This window comes from Acinonyx jubatus, chromosome A1 (assembly GCF_027475565.1).
Source record: "Acinonyx jubatus isolate Ajub_Pintada_27869175 chromosome A1, VMU_Ajub_asm_v1.0, whole genome shotgun sequence".
Taxonomy (NCBI): Eukaryota; Metazoa; Chordata; class Mammalia; order Carnivora; family Felidae; genus Acinonyx; species Acinonyx jubatus.
Window position 1 is genome coordinate 78,985,577 of NC_069380.1, and position 21,532 is coordinate 79,007,108.

A 21,532-nucleotide genomic window follows, 5' to 3' on the forward strand; every position below is an offset into this window, starting at 1 on the left:
CCAGGTGGGTCTGGGATACATTTACCCTTTTTTTTTTTTCCCAAACCCTTCAGCCTCTCACTTGGACTGCAGCCTGCCTCCCTGAGGACCCCTTATCTATCCCTGCCTAATGCTAGACCTTCACCTACTCAGTGGGACCAAGCCCCGCCTAGGGCTCTGCACTGACACTGACACTGCAAAGCCCACTTAGGATTCTTTCTCTGCTTCTCTCTCTGCCCCTCCTGTCTCTCAAAACAAATTATCTTAAAAAAAAGGGGCGCCTGGGTGGCGCAGTCGGTTAGGCGTCCGACTTCAGCCAGGTCACGATCTCGCGGTCCGTGAGTTCCAGCCCCGCGTCAGGCTCTGGGCTGATGGCTCAGTGCCTGGAGCCTGTTTCCGATTCTGTGTCTCCCTCTCTCTCTGCCCCTCCCCCGTTCATGCTCTGTCTCTCTCTGTCCCAAAAAGAAATAAAAAAACGTTGGGAAAAAAAATTAAAAAAAAATCATTCTGTTGCTGTAGGGAAATAGGGAGATGGATTTACAAGGTGTTATGAGGAAGTTGTATCTCCCAAGATATGTTAAGTCTCAACCCCCAGCACCTGTCAGTGTAACCGTATTTGGAAGCAGGGTCTTTGCAGACGTTCAAATTATGATAAGGTAATCAGAGTGGGCCTTAGTTCAATATGACTGGTGTCCTTGTAAGAAGACTCAAGTACCATGACCTGAGGACACTCACAGGAAGAATGCCATGTGATGACACAGGCAGAGATTGTAGTGATACAGCTGCCAGGCAAGGGACGCCCAGGATGATAGGATGATGCCACCGAGAGAAGCTACAGAGGGCAAGGCTCGATCGTAGACTTCTGGCCTTCAGAACCATAAAACAAGAAATTTCTCTTGTTCTGTGTCCCCCTCTCCCGGGGTGTGGCAATTTGTTATGGGAGCCCCAGGACACTAACAGAGTGCCACTGCCATCATCTCCTAGCCACGACGGCGCTTCAAGCAGAGTGTGCGGGCAGGCAAATTCTGAATCCGTTTCTAAGGCATGTGGTGTCTAAACGTGGTGTCTCTCCCGGTGGGATGGGGGGCCCCCAAACGTGAGGCTATGATGGGGGTGGAAGCCAGGGGCGAGGGAAGTGAAAGAATTCACCTGAGGCAGAGCAAAGGGGATGCACGTTTGCATACAGGGCAAGGGAGCAGCGGGCAGGACAGCAGAGCAGCGGCTGTCTGCAAGGAGACAGTGGGTGGGGGCTACTTTAAACGGGGAAGACGAGGTATGGCAACGCATGCAATTCTCCCTGTTTGCGTAACTGCGCCTGGTTGTAAGTAGCCCGTTGGTCAGTTAGGGGCTACGGCTGTCCTGAGGTGGGTCTCCTGATGGGCCTGTGCGTATTCAGCCAGGGGGTCGCCGTGGACCCTTTCTGCATTCCACCGCTCAAGCCTGTTTCCCTAAAAGCGGCTTCCACAAGGCAGGCCCTCAGGAGGAGGGATGCGTGCGGGGGAATGAGGGGAGCGAGCCTGCCCTCCGGGTTTCTGACTCGCGCAGCTGTGATGGCCGAGCTCCGACTTATGGAGGCGGGGAGCCTGGCGGGGGCCACCGAGCTGGATGGACCAGTCTGGGAGTCCAGGGGAGAGGTCGGGCACATGAGGGACTGGGCTGCGCAGAGATGCTCCTCCGGACCCTCCACCTGCTTTCCAAAAGCAAAGTGTCTGTCAACGAGGCAGCGTGCTGCCCCACTTCCCATAATGCTCCCGGCCCAAAATAGGCACAACAAAAACAACCCAAACCCCCAATCACTACGGCGCACGCTGATGCCCTAACCTGCTTTCCGGCAAAACTCCAGGCGACCGGAGCTGGGGCCCTGCTGGGTTGGGCATTGAGCTTGTCAATCATGAGAGACCAACTATGACTGGTGGAGGCTGGCCTGTGGGTGGGGCGAGGCCGGACTGAGCGCCTGCTTCCGGGACCGCGCGGGCCGCCGTGTTTCCGGCGGCGGCGCGGGGCGGGGCGCGAGCCCGGAAGTCCGCCGATGGCCGTGGGTCGCGTCTGGGTGGCTGCCTGCGCCTGCCGGCGAGGTAAGTTCGTTATCGGCCTTGCGGGCATGGCCACTCGGGCGGGGGCCGGGGCTGTGGTCGCCGGCGCTGCGGTGGTCGCGTTGCTGTCGGCCGCGCTCGCACTCTACGGGCCGCCGCTGGACGCAGGTACTTGGCCGCAGGCGCTCGTCCGGACGGGAGGCGCCGCCGAAAGCCGGGGACGACGCGGGGCCGTCGGGGGGCCGGGCCAGGGCCAGCAGGCCGGCCGAGGCGGTGCAGAGTTTCCTCCGCGTCGCGGACTGGAAGTGCCGGAAGCGCTGGGCGAGGGGACCGAGCGGGTCCTGGGGCGCCTCGCGCAGCCCGGCCCCGGTGGGCGCGCCTGGGGCCCGGGTCGCATGCGGGGTTCACCCGAATGACCCCCCGAGGACCCAGCCCCGGCCTCGGCTGTTAAGTAGGACGGACGGTGTAAAAGGATTTAGGCGTGTAAGGAACAAGCGTGTCCCAGTCGGAGCCCCGTATCCCCTCGAGGGGTTTTCCTCTCTGCCCTGTGGATGTTTATGTACGTTATTTGTGTTTGTGTAAGATACAGGAATATATTTTAAACCGTGAAAGAGCTTGTATATTGTATTTTCTCACTTCTCACAACACGGTGGAGACATTTGTTTATCCGCCTTTGTGTGGAAGAGGCTCTGAGAAAACGAGAATTACGTAAGCCACGGTTCCCTAGCCAGTAAGTAACTGAAGTGGTAACATTTACTTTTGCTGTAATAGTCATCAGACGGATTTTACCAAAGGCGTGTACAGAGTTGGGCCTGCCACAGAATAACCTAAGGAGTTTTGGCTTTTTGTTTTTCTGCACGATAGTTGACACACAGCATGCCATTAGTTTCAGGTGCCAAATGCTTTGAGACGCATAAGGGGCCTCTGGTCACAGTTTGTTCAGAGACTTTTTATCGGTAGCCCTTTCTCCTAAATTTGTACCCTGTGATGAGTTAGTATTTCTCTTGGAGTTTGAAGATTCATTACTAAGCCGACCTGCTGAACTTTTACCAAAACACAGGTGGAGTTCTCGAGCACTGACCCCTTGTGCTAGCTTTAGGGCATCTCTGTTATTGTCCAGAATGCTGTCAAGTGCAGGGACTCCAAATTAGGACGGGTCTCGTTAGTGTAAAGGCACGGTGGGCACAAAGAGACATGTTATCAGGGAGGGTCGTTGGCGGTACGTAATTCCAGAAAACAGCCCAGGCTTATGAAATCCGTTCAGTCCTCCAGTTCTCCAGTCGGCCTCAGCCACTTCCTTAAAACAAACAAAAAACGGGCAGGTTTGACCTGTTTTCCAGACTCAGAATTGTTGTGAAGACCAGGTGACTTAATTGGATTAATTTTTTTTTTTTTAACATTTATTTGAGAGAGAGAGAGAGACAGAGCATGAGCAGGGGAGAGGCAAAGAGAGAGGGAGACACAGAATCCCAAGCAGGCTCCAGGCTCCGAGCTGTCAGCACAGAGCCGGACGCGGGGCTCAAACTCACGGACCGCTAGATCATGACCTGAGCTGGTCAGACGCTTAACCGACTGAGTGACCGAGGCACCCCTTAATTGGATACATTTGGAATCGCCTTTGGCCAAGGCCTTTTTCTCCTGCAGAACTTTGATGTTTCTATTTAAATATTTCTGTGGACAACCCCGAACGGGGTCTGCCCCCGGTAAGCCAGCTGAAACCGATTAACTGCCAAGTGTAAGGAAATGTAACTGACCTTGGTTTGGCCCTCAGGTGGATGGGGCGGGTGCTGGTGAGCAGCGTGGATTTACTGGTTCATGAGTGAAAATGCCATACTTCCCGAGTGGTTTTATTCCCCAGTCCCTAACGGTTATGGGGGCAGTTGAGACAGGTTTGATCATCTCTGTCTCGTCTTTTGGTTGGTGTGGTGACTATTTGGTTAAAGAAAAACGATTTGCCTTAAAACGGCAGCATTTTGGTACAGCGGTGTCTTCTGGCCTGGCTTACCTGTCACTAACCCAGGTGTCCTCACAGGCCTGTCTCCCTGGGCTCCAGTGTCCTGGTCTGTAAGAGGACAGACTGGCTTCTAATGAAAATTAAACCAACATGCAACATCCAATAAACCAACGTCTATGGAGTGTCTTGCTCTGTGCCACTCTAAGGTGGTTGGGGGTGAGGGGACCCCTAGCCTGAATTTGTAGGTGGGGCTGAACCATGTTCTGTGTAGGCAAAGGGCTGTGGGTGGCCTTAGGAGTATTTTGTGTGTGGCTAAGTCCTTAGCATAAAGTTACGGTCCCTGATAAACCACAACATTGTCAGGAACCCAGAACAACCCTTGAATGACCGGTAAGTTTGGATTGTGCTTTCACAATTCTAGACTTTAAAAAGCAACCATAGGGGCACCTGGGTGGCTCAGTCGGTTAATGGCCCGACTTCGGCTCGGGTCATGATCTCAGGGTTCATGGGTTCGAGCCCCGCGTTGGGCTCTGTGCTGACAGCTCGGAGCCTGGAGCCTGCTTCGGATTCTGTGTCTCCCTCTCTCTCTGCTCTTCCCCCACTCACACTCTGTCTCTCCTTCAAAAATAAATACATTTTAAAAAAATGTAAAAAGCAACTGTATTTCTTGATGTGGGGAATTTGAAGGAGTGGCCGTTCTTTGATATTCTTGTGTTGTCCAGTCCGGTCCTTACTTAGATGTGCTAACGTTTGGAACAAACACAGAGCAAGCATTTTCATGACCGTGTGGATTGCTCTCGAGCAGTGATTTGTCGCCACATGTGACTGTAGTGGCTCTAGCTCCCTTCATGCAGCTCACCAGGGGGTGCCCACGAGAAGACTGTGCAGCCCGCAGATTTGGGGTGTGGACAGGCAGCGCCTCTGGGAGGTGGCACTGTGGACACTCCCCGGGACTTTGGAAGCACAGTGGTCAGCGGGCTGGGGGTGTCCCTGAGCAAGCCCACTTGTGCCTTTTCTTGGCCAGAGGTTTGCAGTGATTGTGTTTTGAGTCTTAGCTTGTGTTGGTTTGCAAGAAGGTAGAAAGTATGGGGCTGACAGTTAAAAATCACCTTATTATTTAGAATGCCATTTCTAGGTTGCTTTTTTTTTTTAATTTTTTAAAGTTTATTTTGAGAGACAGTGCACACGGGAGGGGCAGAGAGAGAGAGAGAGAGAAAGAGAGAGAGAATCCTAAGCAGGCTCTGCCCTATCAGCACGTTGGCTTGAACTCACAAACCATGAGACGATGACCTGAGCCGAAATCAAGAGTAGGACACGTAACCTACTGAGCCACCCAGGCGCCCCCCATTTCTGGACTATTTAATTTGTATCCAACTGAGTGTCAGAAGCATGACTGGCAAATTGGGAGTAATGTGAATCTCAGACTTGAATGTGACCGTGAAAGGTAACAAGTGGGAAGTTGCTTTTCCAGTTTGAGAGAAAAGACTTAAAGGAGGATTGAAATGGAATGTGTATAGTTTATTAAGTAGGAATGCATTAAAAACATTTTCTGAAAGATTAGCTAGACTTCAAAATGACACATTTCAGAAACAAATTTGATAATGTACAGCTTGTGTTTTGTGTTGTAATTTCTAAACATTTGCTTATAGAAATAAAATAAGCCTTTGGATAAAAATCTAGCATTGATATTAAGTCAGCTTTGTGAGGTGTTTTGGTTAACAGGCTATCTCGTGTCAGTCTCTTTTGTGTATGCCGATGGATACTTATTTTTCTAAATAATTTGTTTTCCTGTTTTTCAGTTTTAAGAAGAGCATTTTCATTGCATAAACCACATTCAATAACGGATATGGAAAATACTTTACAGCTGGTGAGGAATATCATCCCTCCTCTAACCACCAAGAAGCACAAAGGTCAGGACGGAAGAATAGGTATAGTCGGAGGCTGCCAGGAGTAAGTGACTTGGACCACGTTAGCGTGTCAACAACCTCTGTTACCTGGCTGTCTGCCTCCTTAGCGGCCCGCCATCTGTCCAGTTAGACCCAGTAATCATCTCTGAATGTAGTTCCATGTTACAACACTCGGTATCTTTCAGTGATGAGCTTCTTGACCGAATAGGAGAAAACGGGCCCTGAGTGTGCGGTCCGCGGGGGTTGTGTCAGTGTTACGATTTTGCCTGTGGTGGAGGCTGAGGCTGTTTTTTCTTGCCTTACCCTTGTTTGTATGGACCAGGCTCCATGCTACAAACAGGTATTACTTTGTAATCAGGATAAAAACAGTATGTGTTTGGTGTACTTTGTCAATTTGAAGATGTTCGTGGGAGTCATTAATGAAATTAGAGCCTACCCTTTTCTTGTGGCCCGGTCTCTCTTCTGGTTTTATGTATTTTGCTGCTGAGTTATTCGACACATAACATTTTGTAATTTGTCCTTGTTTTTTAATGTTTATTTATTTTTAAGAGTGAGAGACCGCATGCGAATGGGGGAGGAGCAGAGAGAGAGAGGGAGACACAGAATCCAAAGCAGGTTCCAGGCTCCCAGCTATCAGCACAGAGTCTGATGCGGGGCTTGAACTCACTGATGGGGAGCCGAAGTTGGACGCTTGACTGACTGAGCCCCCCAGACGCCCCTATTATACTTTCAAATGTAGCTAGTGGCTGCCTTTTCTACCTACTGTGAATTAAAAATGCCTCTGGGGAGAGTGAACACGTGATCTAAGAATTCCTAGAGAGCTCTCACTGCTGACTGTCACTTTGTATATTGCCACTTACACTGCTGTCTGCTTCCTGCCTGGCCTGGTGGGCTGCAGTTAGGGTAGGAGTCCTTGGCCTCTTCTGGCACGTTCTTTGTGCAGAGTGTGCAGGGGGCCCGTGGAGGACTTGCACACCCGCGGTGTCTTGCTAGGCAGGCCGAGGTGGCAGCGATTTTCTCTGGTAATCCACGCACGTGATCACATTGTTCTCTAGCCTCCACTCTGCACCTTAAAAGTTCACCTTAATCTGTAAGTAAGTAATTTACTCTTGCTTGGCTGTTTGTAAGGTTTTCTTTTTTTTTTTTTTTAGAATTCTGCAGTTTTCTCCAGATGTGTCTGGGTGTGTCTTCTTTTCAATAATCTTGAGATTTGCTGAGTTGCTTTCTGTCTGTAGACATGATCCCTTTGGATGGGGGAAGTTTGCCTTTTACTGGCTCTCATCTCACACCTGGTTTTCTTCCTGCTACCGCATGTTGGACTCTTGGATCACTAGCTCTTAGCTGCCTTTCTTCCTTTAGGCCCTCAGTTAAAGGACAGCCCTCCTCCGGCCTCTGGGATGGGGGCCCCCTTGGGTCCCAGCCCCCTTGAGAGTGTTGAGGATGTCGGGAGTTTTATTCCTCAGATCCCCTCCAACTCCGGCTTTGTATTTTGGGACGTTTGCATGGGAAGAATCGGTCTTCAGGTTTTCTTTTTAGATAGTCTGGTAGTGTAGCATGCTAGGGGGTAATTATCTAATTTAAAATCTGTCCATTAGCTTTAGGAACTAAAGCTTTAAAGTAGGATCCTCTTCATTCTGGTTAGAAAAGCATTATGTACTTGTTTATAAAAATTCAAACACTTCAGAGATGTGTGAAGTGACAGCCTTATGGTACCCCACATGATAATACAGTAAGGACACATTGTTAGCCTTCCAGATACTAATGTGTGTGCTGGCACCAGCAAGCATCCCCCGCCCCCCTGCCCTGTGACTATGGGCAGCCTCTGCTGGGCAAGTAGGCAAGCTGGTTTTCGTTGTTTTGTGTCCTCGTTGTGGGGTGGGCCAGAGAGGGTGTGTGTGTCCTGCCTTGTGCTCCCGGCCCGTTGGCGGCCCTGCTCTGGGAGAGTGTCTCGTGTAGAGTTCTCAGTCTTTTTCCTAGGTTCCCTTTGCTGCTCGGGATTGACGTAAAGGTTACACTAGTCCGATGACAAGTTCAAGAATTTTCCTCTCTAGGGGCACCTAGGTGGCTCAGTAGGTTAAGCGTCCAACTCTTGATTTTGGCTCAGGTCATGATCTCGTGGTTATGGGGTCGAGCCCCGCATCAGGCTCCTTGCTGAGTGTGGAGCCTGCTTTAGTTCCTCTCCTTCCTTCCACCCCTCTGCCCCCTCGCCCTTATGTGAATGGGTTCTCTCTCCCCTCTTCCCCCCCCCCCCCAAAAAAGAATTTTCCTTTCTGTGTTTGATGCAACCTTAAAAACAGTTACAGGCATTCTGGAATGGTAGGGCAGAAGCAGGAGGAAGCTGTGTGAGTCTCGGTGCCTGATTGTGTTGTGCTCCCCTGCCCCTGGGGGTCTCCTGGCAGACCCTTCAGTGAGCTCACGTGGCCGCCTCCATCTTCTGTGTGGGCACCGTGCTGCAGAGAGTGGCGGTCCTGATGTGGCACAAAGGTTTTATGTGACACAGTGACTTGTCTGGTCGTGAGCCATGTTTGCTGAAGTTCACTGAACATTTTCTGAGCACCTGTGAGGTGTTGGGCCTTGGGCTGTGTGATTCATGTCTTTGTAACCCTCTGATAAACCTGCTGTATTGCCTCCTTCCCAGAAGTTTCTGACTGTAAGTATCTTCCTTTTTAGGTACACGGGAGCCCCCTACTTCGCAGCAATTTCCGCTCTCAAAGTGGTAGGTCTGTTTACAGCTTCTCTGTCTAGTGAAGAGCTTGTCTTTGTCTTTTAAAGTTTATTTTTGAAAGGAAGAGGAGGAGATAGGGTGGGGGGGGGGGCAGTGCAGAGAGAGGGGGAGAGAGAATCCCAAGCAGGCTCTGCACTGTCAGCACAGAGCCTGATTCAGGGCTTGATCCCTTGAACTGTGAGATTATGACCTGAGCCAAAACCAAGAGTCAGACACTTAACCGACTGAACCCCCAGATGCCCCGAAAAGCACCTTGAAATCTATCCTGACCTTGTGCTGTGACCAAAGAACTGGGAGTTTTTAACTGAAGTTTCATTAGGACTGTACTTCAGTGCAATCCTGGAACACCGCCTCTGTCCTGCCTTAAGCAGTTGGCGTCTTTACACCTCGCGATTTCCTAGGCCTTTGATCAAGTCCTAATAGCTCCGTCGGCACAGTATGAGTGAAATGTGCCCCCCGCGGCCCTTAGGGTGACACAGCTGAATTGGTCTGGGTTGACCTGCCACTTGGGGGGCAGGGGGCGCGGCAAAAGGCTTTCTCCGAAGACCTTTCCTTAGGGTCTGTCCTGCTCTGAGCCACCTCGCCCTAGTGTGGGGCCGCGGCGAGGGGCTTGTACGGACACCCCTTCGGTGCCTGCCGGGTGGGCCGTGCTTTGAGTCCGCCCTTGTGCTCGTTTCTTAGGGTGCAGATCTATCGCACGTGTTCTGCACGCGGGAGGCTGCACCCGTGATCAAGTCGTACAGCCCGGAGCTGATCGTTCACCCCGTTCTGTGAGTGGGGCCGCGCGGGTGGTTCGCAGCTCGTCAGGGGCTGCAGGTGCCTCTGCCCGGTGGCTGCTGTGCTGGGAGGTGACGGGAGGTGCCCTCAGGAGAGGGGACAAGGCCGTAAGGTCAGAAGCCCAGCAGCCATGTGTGTGCAGCGTGGGATGAGATTCAGGCCACCAGGGCCCTGTGCGCCGTGGCTGTCAGAAAGGGCTGAGGCCTCCGGGGAGAGGTCGGGGCCTTGCCTGTGGCCACGCCCCCACAGCAGTAATGAGCCCGTCGGACCGTAGTGGGGCCGTTTCCTCATTCAGCAAATGCTTCCCCTTCCAGTCTCTGCCCTGCTTCCAGAGGGACAGCATAGGACCAAGCAGACAAAACACCTGCTTCTGTGCAGCTTCCTTTCTGGGACAACCCTGTGCCCTAGAGCTTTCTGCAGTGATGAAAACGTTCTCCTTGCTGACCACACGTGGCTACCCAGCACTTAAAATGTGGCCAGTGGGACTCAGAAGCTGAGCTTTTATTTTAATTAAACTTAAGTAGCCACATGGCGCTGATGTCTGTCCTACTGGGCAGCAAAGTCCTAGAGACAGACAAGTAGGACAAGTGTGTCAGAGGGTGGTAAAGACCACGTGGAGAGCCAGGGCAGGGGACGGAACACCACATGTCACATGGGGTGCACGCATGTGCTTTTCCGTGTGTGTGTGCTTTTCCGTGGGGTGATCGTGAGCAGGGGCCCAGAGGGTGCGTTCAGGTAGGGCCCTGCAGACACGGGGAAGGGTTGATGCAACAGCTCAGGCTGCGGGGTGTTGGGGAGCAATAGGAGCTCCAGGTAGGGCAGGTGACCAGAGAGGTTCAGGGTCAAGCTTAGCAGGTTGTGGGGGTCATCACGAGGGTCTGGCTTTCATGTAAGTGCAGGGGGGCCGCTGGAGCCCCTGAGCAGGGCAACAACCACATCCAGTGGATATTGTAACAGGCTCGTCTGGCTGCTGTGTTGACAGCTCTTGGGGCCCAGGGTGGAAGCAGGGGTTGCATGGGGGTGTCATAGGTGACAGTGAGTGATGGGTACGAGTAGGAGAAGGGGGTAGATTCGTGGCACGTCTGAAAGTACAGCCCAGGGGCTGCTGACAGGTGGGATGCGGGGTAGAAGGAAAAGGGTTGTGAAGGCCGCCCTGGCTTCGGTCCAAGCTGGTTGTCCGTTAACAAGGTGGGGGCATGGGGGAGCAGGTTCGGGTGAGCCTGACCGTCAGGGGCTGGCTTTTGGGTGTGTTTTCACTTGCCTGTCGGACATCCGAGCGCATTGCCGTCAGGCACCGGACGAGACGGAGGTGGTCAGGGAAAGGGTAAATCAGGGGTTCACGTGTGGGAGAGGTTTAAAGCCAGGAGACAGGATGAGGCCACCCAGGAGTGCGTGTCAGCAGGTTCGGCCCAGCATGTGGACATCTGGGAGCAGAGGGGGGGCGGGGTGTTCTGGACAACCGCACCCTCTTGGAAGTGCCTGCGTCCCTGCAGTCAGTCAGTCACACAAAGACTAAGCACGGCTGCTTGGGGCTCACAGTGGGGTTGTTCTGGGCAAGGCTTTACATGGTGGGTTGCAAGAGTCTTAAGAGCGAGATGATGGGTGGGAAGGAGTGACACAAGTGCCTCCAGCTGTCAGGTCTTGTGCTAAGTGAAGGCGTTCTTCTGTTGTACAGGGTCCCCCGGGCGCCTCCTGTGAGTGATGGAGACAGACGGGTTCCTTCCAGAGGGCAGAGATGGTTATGAAGGAGCCACGTGTCTTGTCTGGCTTATCGTAGATGTTGAGAGCTAGGTTTCCGCAGCTGGGTGTTCTGGGGAGAACCCGTGTGCGGAGGAGGCCGGGGAGGCTGATGGCTGGATGCCGGGTGCGGTCCCGGCACAGAGAAGGAACTCGGAATAAGAACGGGGGAATCCAGAAGAACGTGTGGTCTCCCTAAAGGGTAAGCCAGCACGTGCAGACTGTAAGTGCTCTGCCCTTCTTTTCCTTGCGCAGCGACAGCCCCAGTGCCGTGCGGGACGTGGAGACATGGTTGCCCCGACTGCACGCCCTGGTGGTAGGACCCGGCCTGGGCAGAGACAATGTTCTTCTCGAAAACGTTAAGGTAACGTAGAGAATTACCGAACTTCCCTCTTCTCATGGACCCGACTGAGCTCGGAAGTCAGAAGACGAGCACTTTGATGGAGCATCTGTTCAGTGTTCCGGTGCCTCTTGATGGAGTCATGGAGATGGTTTGGGGTAGGGAGGAGGAACTAGGCAGAGAGAGAGTAGCAAACCTTTAGGTTTTAACAACCAACCGGGATGGGATGCGTCTCTTGCTCTTGGGGCATCAGCTTTTCACCCTGCAGCTGGGATCGCTCACGTGCGGGTGTCCCACTCTGGAACAAGAGGCGTGGGGACAGACGCCTGCCATGGGAGGACAGCCACTGACTTGTCCTCCAGAGAGCCGAAAGAGCTAACACTTGGACATTTGGGGCAGATAATCTGAGAGCCAGTCCTGCACAGTCGAACAGTAGTTCCAGGTGACACCCTATAAACGAGGGGCATTGGGGCGCTCCTGCTTCGGAGCCACCTGCACCAGCACGGGGGCATACTGCCTGCCGGGTGGCATCATCCAGCCCTGGAGCCTTGACCTTTTGCTGAAAAGTTGGAGCAATCGTAGCTGAGGAGTGCCAGGCCCCTTGGGTCACGTGAGGCAAGAGGGAGACGGGAGGGGCGTCCCCGTGCGTACACCGTGGGTCTGCAGTGTGCGCTTGTCCTGAGATGGTGGCTGTCCACGCAGCGTGGGTGGGACAGGGCCTGGGACAGCCTCTCTGCCACATGGTTTGTCTTCAGGAAGAGAGGCAAGTGAGGGTTCCTGCCGGAATAGTGTCAGAGTGTTTGGTGCCCCCGTGACCCTCAGGATGATGGGATTCTTGACCTTTTGTGACCTACCAGTTCACCGCTGGCCCCGTGACAGAGTGGAGCTCACAACAGTCTCTCTGGCCTCTTTCTTCTTTCATGCTCCTTGACCCTGATTATCGAATTATGGCGAGGTTTCTTGCTTACGTGCTGTGGAGACATAGAGATGCTATTGGTGTGGATGGATTCAACGTAACCTCAAAATTCTGGCTGCTGCTTTTAAGAGCTGTGGTCTGAGTGTGTGTGTCCCTCCAGTCTCACGTGTTGGAATCCTGACCCCCCCCCCCAAGGTGAGGTGTCAGGCGGCGTGGTCTGTGGCTCTGCCTGTTCTGGGCCTTTCCTAGCAGTTCAGTCTTAACACTACGTGGCATTTGTGACCAGCTGTGTTTACCCAGCATTTCGGGGTTCGTGTGTGTGCGCTGTGGCCCAGGGCTCCACTCCTTTCATTGCTGTTTGACGTTCCCTTGTGGATGGACCACATTTTGTTTACCTGTCCATCACTTGATGGACGATTGGGTGGCTTCCGCTTGGGCTGTTATGAGTAACGCCACCGCGAATCTTTGTTACAGGTTTTGTGATCACTTTTGCTCACGTTTTGAGGAACTTGTGTTTGCTGCACAATTTTTGTTTTTGATTTTTGTGTTTTGCAGCACACTTTAAATTATTTTTCAATGTTTATTCATCTTTGAGGGACAGAGCGCAAGTGGGGGAGGGGCAGAGAGAGAGGGAGACACAGACTCCAAAGCAGGCTCCAGGCTCCCAGCTGTCAGCACAGAGCCCGACGCGGGGCTGGAACCAGCAGACCATGAGATCATGACCTGAGTCAGATCATGACCTGAGCCAAAGTCAGATGGACACTTAACCGACTGAGCCATTCAGGTGCCCCTTGCAGCACACATTTTTAATTCTGATCACGTCCTGCCTTTTAAGAGCTTAATTGTTTTTTAGCTGTGATATTTAGGTTTGTGGTCCATTTTGAGTTGATTTTGATGTATGGTGTAAGGAAGCAGTCCACCTGTGTTCTTTGGCAAGTGGATGTTCAGTTCCAGCTCCACTTGCCTCGAGTGAGCTGTCTGGGTGTCCTTGCTGGAAATCCGTGGGCATAAGGGTTTATTTCTGGGCTCTGGTTTCTGTTCATTGGTTTGTACGGCTGTCCATGTGCTGGTGCCACACAGTCCTGATGACGGTGGCTATGCGATAAGCTTTGTGCGATCTCTCCAGCTTTGTTCATTTCAAGAGTATTCTGGCTGTTCCGGGTCCCGTGCACTTTTCCAGGAGTTTTGGGATCAGCGTGTCAGTTTGCCAAAGAGGCAGATGGGATTCCGACAGGGATTGTGTTGAATCTGTAGGTCAGCTTGGGGGGGGGGGGGGTATTGCTGCTGTGAAGTCTTCCAGTTCATATGCTGGTTTTGAACCAGAGTTTTCCAGATCTAGAATGTAGGCTCTTGACTAGCCTCATTCTTTTTATCCGTAGTTTATGCTTGTTCCATGCTAAGTCCTGGACACTTTCTCCTGACAGGGTATGTGTATATTCCTCATGATTCTTAATAGCTACATCACCACATGCCATATTTAACTAGTTCATTTGGGCTGCTTCTGGCTTTTTCCTGTTACAGTGCTGATGTCTTGAACATTTGTGCATGAGTGTGCGTCCATTTCTTTTGGGCGTCTTCTTCAGGATAACCATCTGCAAGTTGTGCGTACGGCTGTTCCCTCTGCTGGAGCGCTGCCTGGCCAGGACTCTGCTCTGGGGGCCATCATCCCTTCTCCCCTCAGCCCGGTCCCCCAGGGAGTACTCCTGGTTTACTTGTTTTAAATTTTTAAAGAGAGCGAGCGAGCAAGCACGAGTCGGGGTGGGGGGCAGGAGGGAGAGGATCTTAAGCCCCGATGCAGGGCTCAAGCCCACAACCCTGGGATCACGACCTGAGCGGAAATCAGGAGTGGGACCCTCAACCCATTGACCCCTGGGCGCCCCCTGCTGGTTTGTTTGCAGCTGCGTCTTTATGCTGGACACGCGGGGCTGCTGCGCAGCCTCTTCTGACCTGTGGGGGCGCTCGTTCACTCCTTTCCATCCACCCTGTAGGACCCTGTAGCGCTAACTGGATGTGCGTGGAGAGGGATGTGGTCGTGTCATCAGCTGGTCTCCCTGGGTGCTGCTGTCCCCTCTGCTGTGTTCCGGGGCCCTGGCCGCCACTGTGGCTGCTGTCCTGGCAGTGGGGTCAGTGGGGACGGAGCCACGTGCACAGTGCACTTCGTACAAGTCCTCCGAGTGACGGAAGCAGTTGGTCCTTCAGTGGGCAACTGACATGTGGCTCTGTGCTTCAGGAGAGCCAAGTGACCTGTGACGTTACACGACTCAGATGCCCCGCTGTGTTGCCTGAGGTTTCTCGGCGTTTGAATGTGGACTTCACTGTTCTCTGTGAGAAATGTGATAGGAAAGCACAGAGGTGGAGGCATCCTCATTGTGGCCAGACGCTGCAGCCTGCACCCAGAGATCCGGGAAAGTGGGATTAGTCAAGCTGAATCTGTTCTAACGGGAGAGCCAGACTCCAAGCAAGCAGGAGTGTTTTCGTTGTAAGGGAGGAAGTACGGCTGCACGAGGCTCCTGTGCCCCGACCCTCGTTTGAGGGGGCTTTTGGCCGCTCTCCCATCGCTCACACCCGTGTCAGCAAAGGACCACTGAGGCCGTGGGGCAGGGCAGCTCTGGTCTCATGGGCTCTTCGTTTCATTTTCAGAATAACTTTGTATGAAACGTATGTGGATTTACCTTTTAATGTCTTACGTTATTTCTGCTTACATGTATTTTGTTTTACTGTTTTCTTTTTTTAATGGTTGCATTTCAAGTATGTGCAGGTCCTCGGACCCTCCAAAACAATTTACTTGAAGGAAATAGTTTAAAGGTAAATGTGTGTTAGACCTAAGCAGTTGTCAGGCTCAGGGCTAGACTGTGTACTTAAAATGATTACTGCAGCTACCATTTGTGGACTGTCAGCTCCCTTGCTAAGAGCTGGGTAAATCTTTAGAAGCGGTATCTCTAGTCCTCATACAAACTTCAGAGTATTACTCAAGGCCTTATCCTTATTTTAGCGATCAGAAAACCCGGTCTCACAGAAGTAAAGTGACTTAAGTTCACTCAACTCTAAGTGGCAGAGCTGGGGCTTCGGGGACGGTCTTTGGACTCTGAGCCCGTGTACATCACAAGACGCTTTCCGGAGGTCCAGAGCGTGTGACCTGGCGATGTCGTAGCTGCTCAGTACATATCTTGGACCGTTTCGCTTGAAGCCTAAGTCAAACAGTTGCCTCACAGAGATCAACACATCTTACAAATCCCAAGTCAGGGCCGTCATTAAGGCAGCTGTCCCCTGTCCTGGATTTATCCCCTGGTTCCTTTGCTTTTCCTCTTGGGCCCAGAAGACACTGGAGTTTACGCCGTTGAGGCACTAGACATCTGTACCTGCCTGCTCAGGTGGCCACCACAGACCACCATAGGCGGGGGCTGGGACAGCAGACATTGGTCCCCCCGCTCCCCCCGTTCTGGGAGACGTCTGACAGCAGAGTGTCGGCAGGTTTGCTTTTTCCCGAGGCCTGTCTCCTTGGCCTTCCTGCTGTGTCATCACACAGTTGTCTCCATGTTGTCCGTGTCCTTCCTCTTCTCCCGTTCCAAGGACACCAGCCGTCCTAGAGCAGGGCTCTTGTTTCATTGTTCTCTTAATGTTTTCTACTTTCAAGTGCATTTGCAGCACATGATCTTGTAAAATACTGGTTCATAGCAATAAGCAAGTGTATGTATGTTGATTATGGATAGATAACTTAGCGTATGTGGATCCTGAGAAACTTAACAGAAACCCATGGGGGAGGGGAGGAAAAAAAAAAAAGGAGGTTAGAGTGGGAGAGAGCCAAAGCATAAGAGACTCTTAAAAACTGAGAACAAACTGAGGGTTGATGGGGGGTGGGAGGGAGGGGAGGGTGGGTGATGGGTATTGAGGAGGGCACCTTTTGGGATGAGCACTGGGTGTTGTATGGAAACCAATTTGACAATAAACTTCATATATTGGGGGGAAAAAAGATAATTTAGTAAAAAACTTCTGAAAATTGGAGTATAACCTTGTCAGAGGTGATTTACAGCTTATTATCATCACTGGTTTTATTTATCTTTTTAAAGTTTATTTCGAGATAGAGCAGGCACATGCGAGTGCATATGTGAGCAGGGGAGGGTAAGAGAGAGAGGGTCCCAAGCCGGCTCCCCCCTGTTAGCGCAGAGCCCAGTGTAGGGCTCAGTCCCACCCTGGAATCCTGACCAGAGCTGAGGATATTAATGAAAGGCCGCCCAGGTGCCCCATGGTCACTTATTTTAAAACACAAAATGTTAGGAAATTTGCATAAGAACTGATGATTTGGGAACCCCAGTGAGTGCTGATGGAAGAGTGGGAGACTCTGCCTTGGGGTCCACCCTGTGGGCTGGCCCTGACTTCCAGAGGGGCCCGCTGTTGGGTCGGGGGGGGTCTGTTCTGTTTGTTGCCCACATTTAATTTCTGCTTGTCAATGACCTGTTGTTGTAATTCATTGCGGAACTGCTTGCTTGGTGTTCTTTGAATTCCGCCGAGGGGTGAGGGCTTGTCGCTCAGTGTGGTTTCCTTTTCCTTGTAGGGCATCTTAGAAGCATCCAAGGCCAGGGATGTCCCCATCATCATCGATGCGGTGAGTGTGGCCTCTCCTCTGCTCCCCTTCTCACAGCCAGGCCCCGAGGCTGTGCACTAAATACCTGTTCTTGTCTGCAGGACGGGCTGTGGCTCATTGCTCAGCACCCGGCCCTCATCCACGGCTACCGGAAGGCCGTTCTCACTCCCAACCACGGGGAATTCACCAGACTCTCTGACGCCGTGGTGAGTTTGCTGACCTCCCAGGAGACGGGGCGTGAGCCTGAGTCCCTCCTGAGATGGGGTGTGAGGTCCCCCCTCTCCACTCTCGAAGACGGGGTGGGGCGATGCTGTGATTCTGCCCCCACCTGTCCCTGCACACGGTCAGTGGGTAGTTGCGTGTTCCCACATGCTAACAGTGCTGTTGGTTCCTGGCGGGGCGTGTGATGATGGGGCGTCTTCTCGCTAGCGTGTCCCTTGGTGGATGAGAGGTGGGTGGGTGCTCTGTGGATCAGCCCATCCCTGCCCGCGTTGCCTGGCCCGTGGAATGTGGGTAATGACGGCATCACCTCGTAGGGCCTGTGAGGACGAAATGACACAACAGATGTAAACCCACGAGTTCTTCCATATTGAGCACCCCATGAATGTTAGCGCGTCATCATTCAGGCCTGTGTCACTTCTGTGAGCCTTGAAAGTTCCACCACGGGCAGTGTTCCTTGTCGACAGGAGGGCGGTATTTGTGCTGCTCGTGCCGCTGTTGGCGTCCGCCAACAGCCTTGTCTGTGATGTCCCGCCTCGCAGCTTAGGGACCTTGTGGACGGCAGTGATCATCGTGAAGCTGTACGGAGACTCAGCCAGGCCCTGGGGAACGTGACCGTGGTCCGGAAAGGGGAGCGGGACGTGATGTCTGACGGTGAACACGGTGGGTAGCTGTAGGCCTCACGCCTGTCAGCCTGGGTGGCCATGCTGGGCCCTGGGCCCTGGAAGACCCGTCCCCGTGGCACATGCGGTTCCTTGTGCCACACGTGTTCCACACAGAGGGACTTCCTGATGAGCTTAGTTTTATTCCTGTTTGGCAAAGGGGACTGAGCATGCAGGGCGTTCACCCTCCCCGACGCCAGGGGCGGTGGCGACGAGGTGCGGTCAGCAGGGGGTGCTCCGGGGTCCCTGGCCTGCTGCCTCCCACTCCTTCGGGGTCATAGACAAGTTTGACTATTCTACCGCATTCTGTTCTGTTGTGAAAACAGTGGGAGAGTGAGGAGGTGCTCGGAGCTGACCCCGGGGAGGGGGTTGCCAGGTGCTGGAGGGGCTGCGTCCCCCTCGTCCTTGCGCCGGGGCCTGTGGGCGGTTGAGTGGGCCGAGCAGGGGGAGGTTCTGGCGGCTGCAGCGCCTCCCTAGTGCCCTGAAAGCCGGTCCTCCGCTCACTTACCGTGATGGGGGGCAGGGATCACACCGGCTGTAACAGCGTGACCCAGGACTGTCACCTGCCGTAAGGGGAAGAAACCCTTGTGCACCGAGAGTGCTCACTCACGTGGCCGCGGTCAGCAGACACAGCAAGTGTCCTCTGGGGGACCCTGACACCCTTGGGGCTTTTATTGCTGGAGAGAGCTCTAGAGTGTGTGACACATTCAGAGGCTGTAATAACCCGTTTGCAAGATCTGTATTTTCAAAACAGCTGCTCGTGACACAGTGTGAACGAAACGGTCACAGCTGGGTCTGTGCCGGGGGCACTCGCGTGGCACGCACCTCCCTGGAGGCGGTGCCGGTCCCTGGGTGGCCTGGGCTCTCGGAGCCCGTGAGCCTGGCCACCCCGTGTACCTGTGCTCTTCTCCGATGTGTTCTGGCAGCGCCCTACCAGTTGTACGAGTCTGCTCGCCACCTGCGCGGCTCAGGTGGTTCCAGACCCGTCTGGCTTTGCTCTCCTTAAAACACACCGCCTCATTAGGAGCAGACGGGAAGGGCTGGAGCTGATCCAGATCACGCCCCGGGCACAGGCCAGCTCGCTCTGACGGCCCTGTCCCTCCTGCCCCGCAGTGCTCGAGTGTGCCCACGAAGGCAGCAGCCGCAGGTGTGGCGGCCAGGGAGACCTGCTGTCGGGCGCCCTGGGTGTCCTGGTGCACTGGGCGCTACACGCCGGCCCCAAGAAGACAAACGGGTATGTGACGTCTTCTTCCCTTGTCCTTCCGGTTCCCAGCCGTGTGAGCCACTTCGTTTGCTCATACATATAGCCGCTTGGAACGTTGCAGGGGAAAGCTCGGGATCACGTGGAGGCGACCCCAGGGCAGGGGGGGTCCCAGGTCGGTCACCCGCACAGCTCCTGCTCCGTGCGAGGTTGGGGCCCTGCCCTGTTGCTCAGCGCCCATGGCTCTTAGGTGTCAGGAGTTTTTAAAGCCCCCCAGTTAATTCTAACATGCGGCCATGCTCGGGACCCTGTTCCAGGGGGTACGAGGCGTACCCCCTCGTACGGCAGAAGCGTGGGACCAACACGCGGGGCCAAGGGGCTACGTGTTAAGGCCAAAACCAACCTATGGATCATGCTGCTCTTGTACCCCAAGGACGGGGACCCGTGACAAATGCAGCGTCCCCATCCGTGGCGCGGCCTGCTTCCCGCTGTGCTGGGAAGCTGGCTGTGCCCGCTGTCCCGAGAGAGTAGTTTCCTCTGAGTGGCAGGACTGGGAGATGCAGGCTTGGTTCACATTCCCGATCGGAACTGTGAGCTCAGGCAGTTCCCGTCCTCCACACGCATCATGTCACACTGGTGGCCACATGGGCCGGGGCAGGATGTCCCGGGTCTGGAGGCCCCCTCGACACCCGTGAAGCTATATGGGACCTGCAGGGTGGTGGCACTGCTGGTGGGCAGGGACCGCGCGGGTGCCGCACGGGGGTCTGGTGTCAGACAGGGGCCTGGTGTCAGACGGGGGCGAGGACCCGTGTTCTCAGATCTTCAGTCGTCCTTGCACCCTGGCACCGAGGGCGCTCTAGGCCGTGCTTTGTGGGGGGAAGCTGCAGTGTGTCCTCCAGGCAGGTGGGTGTTGTGTCCGGGCGTATCCGTGTCCCTGGTCATAAAGCCGCCTTCTGCCTCGGGGGCCCGGCAGGCTTGAACCTGTTTGGGGTGTCAGGGGGACGTGGGAGGGAAAGTGGAGCCTGTCTGACGGTCCTCCCTCCAGGTCCAGCCCTCTGCTCCTGGCCGCCCTGGGCGCATGCTCTCTCACACGCCAGTGCGGCCACCAGGCTTTCCAGAAGCACGGCCGCTCCACCACCACCACCGACATGATCGCGGAGGTCGGGCCCGCGTTCCGCAGACTCTTTGAAACCTGAGCCAAGGCAACGGGAAGCAGGCCGCGCCACGGATGGGGACGCTGCATTTGTCACGGGTCCCCGTCCTTGGGGTACAAGAGCAGCATGATCCATAGGTTGGTTTTGGCCTTAACACGTAGCTATAGGTGTTACAGGGACTTGAACAGGATTTCTGAACTTTCCTGGCTGTTCAGCAGTGATGGAGAGAAAGACGTACACGGTCCCGGCCGCTGAGCTGGCGCTGTGGACTCGGCCTGCTTCCTGTTTCTGTGAGGAGCTCCCCGTGCTACATGCCCCCCCACGGGGATCCCCTGGGTCCTGTCCAAATACCTGCACGATGATGAGCTGTGCTTTTTAAAATTGAGGCCCCCCGGGTGGCGGCGTGGCCTTCGTTTTCTCGTTCACGTTTGCTTTTTAAACACTGATTACATTGAAACCCGGCAGAAATAAGCATTGGCGGCTTGGGCTAATGGAAGCATTTCAGAACAATCAGTGATTGGTTTTTGGAGGAAACGACACTGAGCCCTGAGCGTGTGGGTGGGGCTCCGACGTGGCCCATCGGGGCACGGGGACTGAACACGGTCAGACAGCAGGGCCCTGCTGGTTGGAGGTGGTGTGTCCTCAGGAGCAGATTCCGGTCAAGAAGTTGATGTCTGTGTGATGCCTGGGCAGTCGCTCGTGACCCATGTGGTTCCTTCAAACGTCATTTTGCCCTGATGGTTAGGGTGATACTGTGTGACCCCTGACCTCAAATGGATCCTTCCTTTAAAGCCACATTTCTTAAAAACCTGTCTCTCCCTCCCCACCCCCCTTGTTTCAGGTGTAACTTTAAAAACTTCACTGTTTTTCGTTTTGGGGAATTATATCTAAATCCTGGTGACTATTAAAAGGCAAATCTGGTTTATTTCAACGTATGGTTTTGTATTCCTTTTTTAGCAGATGCCTTTCCTAGGTGAGGACACAGACGGCAGGGAGATGAAAATGTAAAAGCCTGTCGCCAACGTTGTTAAAATGCGCTCGGCCTTTCCTTCTGCTGAAAATAAACTGTAGTAGTCACAGCAACGGTTTTTATGGGTTTGCTCTAAGTACAAACCCTCTTGCTCAAAATTCCTGTAGCTAGGGGCAAGTGGCTGTTATGAAAATTAACTGCTTGCTGTGCTTTTACAAACCCATCTGAACTTACTAGCTCCAGCTAGGGACGTGCTTTTCCCCGAGAGCAGGCTAGCAACACAGAGCACATTTGGGGGGCTGAGGTCGGCCTCCGGCCGTCAGGGGACAGTGTGACCCCCAGGTACTGAAGGGACTCTGGTATCCTTGTAAGAGGC

General features: G+C 53.8%; 1 protein-coding gene across 2 annotated transcripts; it reads left to right on the forward strand.

Annotated features, from left to right (window-relative positions):
- Window positions 1-1,954: 1,954 nt before the first annotated feature.
- Window positions 1,955-21,117, forward strand: NAXD (NAD(P)HX dehydratase). Of its 2 annotated transcripts, none has more exons than XM_027065223.2 (10): window positions 1,955-2,054; window positions 5,766-5,916; window positions 8,544-8,589; window positions 9,280-9,368; window positions 11,368-11,476; window positions 16,921-16,971; window positions 17,052-17,156; window positions 17,712-17,832; window positions 18,945-19,065; window positions 20,078-21,117. In XM_027065223.2, exons 1-10 carry the CDS (start codon window positions 2,009-2,011, stop codon window positions 20,226-20,228), a joined length of 990 nt encoding a protein of 329 aa, XP_026921024.1. In that variant the 5' UTR covers window positions 1,955-2,008; the 3' UTR covers window positions 20,229-21,117. The 2 variants fall into 2 exon arrangements, with proteins under 2 accessions (XP_026921024.1, XP_026921023.1); XM_027065222.2 differs by having other exon boundaries at window positions 2,050-2,180.
- The last annotated feature ends 415 nt before the right edge of the window (window positions 21,118-21,532 follow it).